The following is a 6,078-nucleotide window of genomic DNA, read 5'->3' on the forward strand; positions in this document are numbered from 1 at the left end:
ATCTTGGATAAGAGAAGGCTGTTTTCCTGGCCTTAATCTGTAAAACTTTGCCCGACAGTCTTTCCAGGCGTGCATCTGTTTCCTCAGAAAGATATTGATTCAAACTTATCCTCTCATCATCTAGCTCAAACACATCTCTGAATGAAAAAAGAAACTTCCAAACCCCTTCGTCCACAAGAAACGTGAATGCATTGACAGCCTTCTATCCCATCCAAAAAGGTTCCAAACAATAGGCTCGAAAGTGATCTCCATTTTTGTCTGCCAAATGAAACTGGATTGAGCGCCTGAGTCAAGTTTCTCCAATCTTTGATCGTTTTGTTTCAATAGCATACGTGTAGTAGCTATCAAGGTCCCGTATCCTGAAACATCCTTTGGCGTCGCTCCAAGAGCTTTTGCTGATCGTCATATCCCACGGCGTTATGATGACCCGACATATGTCGTCTTGGTCTTTGGTTCGGAAGTGCCAGCCTTGGTTTTTACCACTCGCGCCACTCAAAGACCTCCTTCCTTCTTTTCCGTTCGTTCGCCCTTCTTTTGTCAGTAAGACGTTCTGCAGGGTAAAGGACGGGCGAGAGAACGAGAAGGAGAGGCGCATTTCTCTCTCTCTTGCTCCTGCACACTTGCGCTTCATTGAGGGCCCGAGGATGGCCTTCAGTTGAAGTTTGCGGGCCCCCTCCACAGAAACTCTGAAATCTGTCAATCTGGTCTATTGTAACAAATGTGATTTAATGATTGGTGCTGCCGACATATCCCACTGAAGGATCGCGAGCTATTTTCTAGCCTGATCAGATCCACAATGTCCACCTTCGGCTCAAACAGGATGGATATTATGGACCTTTTGGGCGAAAATTTCACGTCCAATCTGTCAGCGCTGTTATTGAACGCACCTTTAAACGATGACAACATATTTGCTGCTAGACACGCTGCAACTGGTGAAGATGGAGACCCCGAACAGACTTTAAAGTGGAGCTTCCCTGTGTCATTCGAGTTTATTGTCCATGGAGTGCTGCTCTGTTGCGTGGGCATGGGTGGTCTCTTTGGAAATATCATCTCAATTATCATCTTGAGCCGGCCACAAATGAAGAGCTCCATTAACACAATTCTCATTGGTTTGGTGGCATTTGACTCAATTCTCATAATTACCAGTCTCTTCATGTTCAGCTTCACAGTGTTCCGGCACACAGGGAGTCCCATATTCCAGTTTTATTACTGGGAGATCTACCCATACATCTTGAGTGTGGTGTATCCCGTGGGAATGGTGGCCCAAACGGGTTCAATCAATCTCACCTTGAGTGTGACGATTGAGCGATATTTGGTTGTGTGTTGGCCTTTGAAGGCCAGGGCAATCTGTACAAACGGCCGAGCCAAGTTGTCAGTGTTCTTTTTCACCGTCTTTGCGGTAATCTACAACATTCCTCGGTTCTTTGAAGTCACTTGGGAAACCCAATATTTGGAGGACTTTGGCGAAAATCGGACCGTTATTGCGGTGACAGATTTCCGCAAGAGTGCACTCTACATTAAGTTGTATATTTCGTGGATGTATTTGGTGTTCATGTACATCATTCCATTCGTCTCATTGGCCGTCCTCAATTTGATGATTTTCTTGGAAATCCGCAAGGCCAATGTGACACGGTCGATCTTGTCAAATCAGGAGAAGAAAGAGCACAATTTGGCTGTAATGCTCTTAGTTGTGGTGTTCATTTTCTTCATCTGCAACATTCTACCGCTCATCCTCAACATCATTGAGCTCTTCCATAAGCCCAACCCACAGGTCATTCAAGTGTCGAACCTTCTGGTTACCATTAACTCCTCAGTGAACATCCTGATCTATTGCATTTTCGGCAACAAGTTCAAGACCATATTCCTCCAAATCTTTTGCGGGAAGAAGCCTCACATTCAACAGATGCGAACGTGCCGCGACTTCCGACGCAATCAGTACGAATCGGGGTCCATGCGAAGCACCACCATGGTAGAGCCTCCACCTTGTCACGTCAGAGCCAAGAGCAACCTGACCCCTTGTACCTCGCTGAGCCCTTTATATTCGTGCAATTCTCAACCTGCCTCCAAGATGTTGCTCACAAGCAATGCATCGCCTTTAGGACGGCACCATCATCATCATCAGCTCTCTGGCAGGACAAAGTCTCATGCTATGGAGTTAACCGACTTCGCCAAGGATTTGCATAATAATCAGAACAATGGGAGCACCTCGTCCAGTAATCACTCGAGCGCTCTTCGTCTCAATTCCTCATTCTCCTGTCAAGATACTGACTCGCGAAGAGGCAGCTCGAGAAAGGTCAGAACCCCACGACCCAGCTCTGCCAGCTATTCTCATGTCATGGTTTGAGGATAGGGACAAAAAGAGCTTGCGGCAAACCATTACCAGACAGACTTACGGCCAACAAGAAAACATTCCCGGACCAGTCTTTCTCCTCATTGATGAATGGCTCGAGTTGGAGGGAAGAATCTGAAAAGCTTCAGAGACACTCCCGTTTTGAATGAATGTCGAGGATTGAGCATTCCTCACTCTTCACTGATACATGACACCACGTCAAATTGGATCCTGGGAGTTGGGCCATCTTATCCGGGCTTAAAGTTATTCAGTCTTACTTAGATACACACTCAGATCGAGCTCACGACCACGACAAGTGAACAATGCCCACCCGAATGCTTCCACATCCTACTCAAATGTGGCCTGCCTGCATTTCCTCTTTGTGTGATGTCCTCGACCCCTCCGACAAATTAAAGCAGTGTCAATACTCCAAAGTGATGAATCATTAGACGAGAAGACCTCTGTGATCCCAACCTCTCTTACTTTTATTTGTCCTAGTCCATAGAGCACCTCCGATACTGAATGACTGTGATGATCTCCCCAATTGGAATTTGGAGCCACAACCAATGGCTAGAAAGTGTCAGTCATGTGTAATGTAAGAGTCTAGCCGTTTACTCGTCGTATGGTTCCACTCATTCCGTGAATAAACCCCTGCCGCTTGATGGCAATCCACATTTTGCATGTTACCTCAGAACAACAGTCTTTGAAGGCGACTCTCAAACTCGATTTATTTTGCGGACCTGGAGACGAGTCCAGATTGCGACGACATTCAAAAGCAGGAATGAACCAAATTGTGTGGAGTAAAAAAAAGTTCAACATTTTGTGCAGTTATGGTAGGGAGGACAAAACATACCTCTTCGTGTCTAAGACAGCCGTCAACCCAAAGGAAGACCAACTGAGGGCTCGAGAGACATTCTTTCTTATCAACCGCGGAGTCGAGACTTCCCACGGTTTTGAACGTTGTAGGTAGCCAAGTTTGGTAAGAAGTCTCGACAAAGCATGGAAACATTCTCCACCAAAGTTTCATAGAGCTCTCAATTCATGCAATGAATATCACACTTCAGGTTGATTTTGATTCTAAAAAGCTCTGCAGACGTCAAACCAGACCAAAACCAAGAAGAACACGTTAGTTTGATGGAACTTGTTTCGGCGCTTTGCGTGACAGTAAGAAGAAAAGTTGCTTAATCGTCATGCATGACATTGAGGGCACCTCATGGATAGACACAAACGCAGTATATGTAGTATACGTAATTTGAATACTTTTATGCACAAGGCCCTTAATTTGGACTTTTAGGGAACTTTTATCTAGGTACAAACGAAATGACGAGACTGTGACTCGCCCAAACAAATAGCTCGGACATATGAGGGTACTTTTTGCAATCAGGCAACTAAAAGGAACAATTTAATCTTCAAAAAGTTTTTCATTTGCACAAATATGAAATGATTTGAGTACATTTGTTATGAAGAAAAGTATGTTAGGTAAATAAGCTTCCAAAACAACCTTTTTGCGAATAATCAAAGGGAGATGGTTGTAGCGCAGTTGTTAAACGCGCGACCGAGTTAAACTCGGGTTCATGAGTTCGATCCCAGGTCTCCCCTCCCCCCCTTTTCTAGTGGATCATCGCCTCGAATGGCGTTCCTTGAACCCAGAATGGGACAAGACTCAATCATGCTGCGTTGTATATATTGTAATATTGTAAAAAGATAACTAATCCAATGAGACATTCTCGCAATAAAGACTTTTAAAAAAAATTGAGGTGCTTCCCAATGGATCTGGCATAACCATGAATCCTTTATCTTTACTTATATCTACTCGCAATAACCACACCTCACTAAAAGATAAGAAAAAGTCATCAAAAAGTGTTTAGCCTATAATAATTGTAAAAACAACTGTTTAACTTTTTTGTAGATAAAATTTTATGAATTTTGAAACCGCTACAAAGCATGTCTTTTAATCTTTTTTGAAAAAAATGGTCATGTCTGAATGACAACCAAATCTAAACAAGAAATGGTCAAGAACGACAATGGGGTAACATTGATCTAGAACAAGATTTGAAAGAACCATTTGAAGCGGTCTTAGAAAATTGAAGAATGAAGAATCATTGCAATTAAGAACCAGTTTCCACCTTTCAAGGCTTTAAATTGCCGCTGAATTCTTGAGGTCATCTTGCATAGTAAAATGTTGCCATTCCCAAAAACTGAGAGAAGCCCTCTACACTTTGTATTTTCTTCGAGTAAGAAATTGATATTATCTAGGAAAACCCTGAAACCGGTCCAAATATATAAAGTTAACATGTAGAAGGACAGAAAAGTGCATCATCAATAACTTGAATGACCAAAATGACGTTGAAGTTAATGAAAAAGTATAAACCTTTATTTTACGCTACCACCTTTTTCCATAGGTCTAGAATTAATGCTATAAAAAATTTGAAAACATACGTTCTGCTTCAGTTTCTTTGATATTGGCTCTTAGGAAGTTAGCAATGGGGGTGTTGACTCACTCACAAGGCTTTTTGCTTTGAGTTCGTCGCCTTTAAGCACACAACGTACATTTCCTGTCATTTGGATATTAGTCGATTGTTTCCTCTTGTTGCTGGCTTATATCAGCAATATCAAACCTAAATTACCATGTTGATATTCCAATGCCAAATCCAAGCAACTTTCGAGTCCTTTGTCACCTTTCCCAATCAGTTCAAGACACTCAAACCGATCTTGTGAAAAGTTACTAAGCTGAAACAAGATTGTTTAGGAACTACATAGAATGAGATTGATAAATAATGGATCACACATGTTGTTTTTACCCATCTAGACAACATTGTATGTCTAGCTCCAAAGTTAGTGTTGGAGTCCATAGAATTCGAGGCCTAAGAGTACAAAAAAGCTCCAATCATTACTCTTTCACGGGAGTAGTACAACCGAAACGAAAGTAATACAAAAAGGGTTCTACGCACTCTCTCGAATGAGGAATTGTGGAAATATTCACGCTCGAAAGCGTTTCCTCCGTCATTTTAGAGGAGATATGAATTTTTGTCCTTTTTATCCTGCTTTAAACTTCGAACATGACTCGAACAAATTCAGGCCACGTTCAAAGCCAATCTAGAATACTCCATGTGTTTGGTGTTCAAATATGACAGAAGAATGCTTTAGATCGTGAGTGATCCGAGATCAATATATTTGCCCAATATAAACTTTGACTTGGAATTCTGTCTGAAACTGAAGTAGCGACTGATTGCTTCAAGTCAAAAAGAACTTGAAATGGAACGGCCAAAAAGTGGAACAACCTCAAACGAACACTTGTGTTAATGTATGTTTTGACCAAGAAATCTGAGATGATCCATTTATCTAGGTTTTTTCAAAAGCATTGTGATAATGATAATAGAAATAACAGAAGTGCACCAATTTGATGGATGGAACACGAAGCCATTGCACATCATTTCGCCCTTGGGCACACCGAAAAAATTATCGGTGAAATTCTTTTTCATCTTTGAATGAAAAGAAGTAATCCACTCAATTCTACTTCTACAATTTGCTAATGCCTGGTTCAATCTGGCATGATAAAAACAATATTTGTTCTCATATTCATAAAATAGCTTAATGTTGTACCGAGTGGTTCCAAATCAATGGGTTCGCAATTTCAAGTCTACTGGAAGCTTCAATTAAACTAATTCTTATTATCTGTGGCAAAAAAAGTTTATGCAGGTAAAACAAGAAGCTTAATGAAGATAAGGTATTCAATGGGACCATTGAAA

The 6,078-nt window shown here is 41.6% G+C and overlaps 1 protein-coding gene across 1 annotated transcript; it reads left to right on the forward strand.

Annotated features, from left to right (window-relative positions):
* The first annotated feature begins 718 nt into the window (after positions 1 to 718).
* Positions 719 to 3,001, forward strand: LOC131879600 (FMRFamide receptor-like). Its single transcript, XM_059225959.1, has one exon. It carries the CDS (start codon positions 797 to 799, stop codon positions 2,342 to 2,344), a length of 1,548 nt encoding a protein of 515 aa, XP_059081942.1. The 5' UTR covers positions 719 to 796; the 3' UTR covers positions 2,345 to 3,001.
* Positions 3,002 to 6,078: the final 3,077 nt, after the last annotated feature.

The sequence above is a fragment of the Tigriopus californicus genome, chromosome 4 (genome assembly GCF_007210705.1).
Source record: "Tigriopus californicus strain San Diego chromosome 4, Tcal_SD_v2.1, whole genome shotgun sequence".
Lineage (NCBI taxonomy): Eukaryota > Metazoa > Arthropoda > Copepoda > Harpacticoida > Harpacticidae > Tigriopus > Tigriopus californicus.

What these genes read in the sequence shown, in the direction of transcription:
- LOC131879600 (XM_059225959.1), top strand. Translation starts at nt 797, where the DNA reads ATGTCCACCTTCGGCTCAAACAGGATGGATATTATGGACCTTTTGGGC.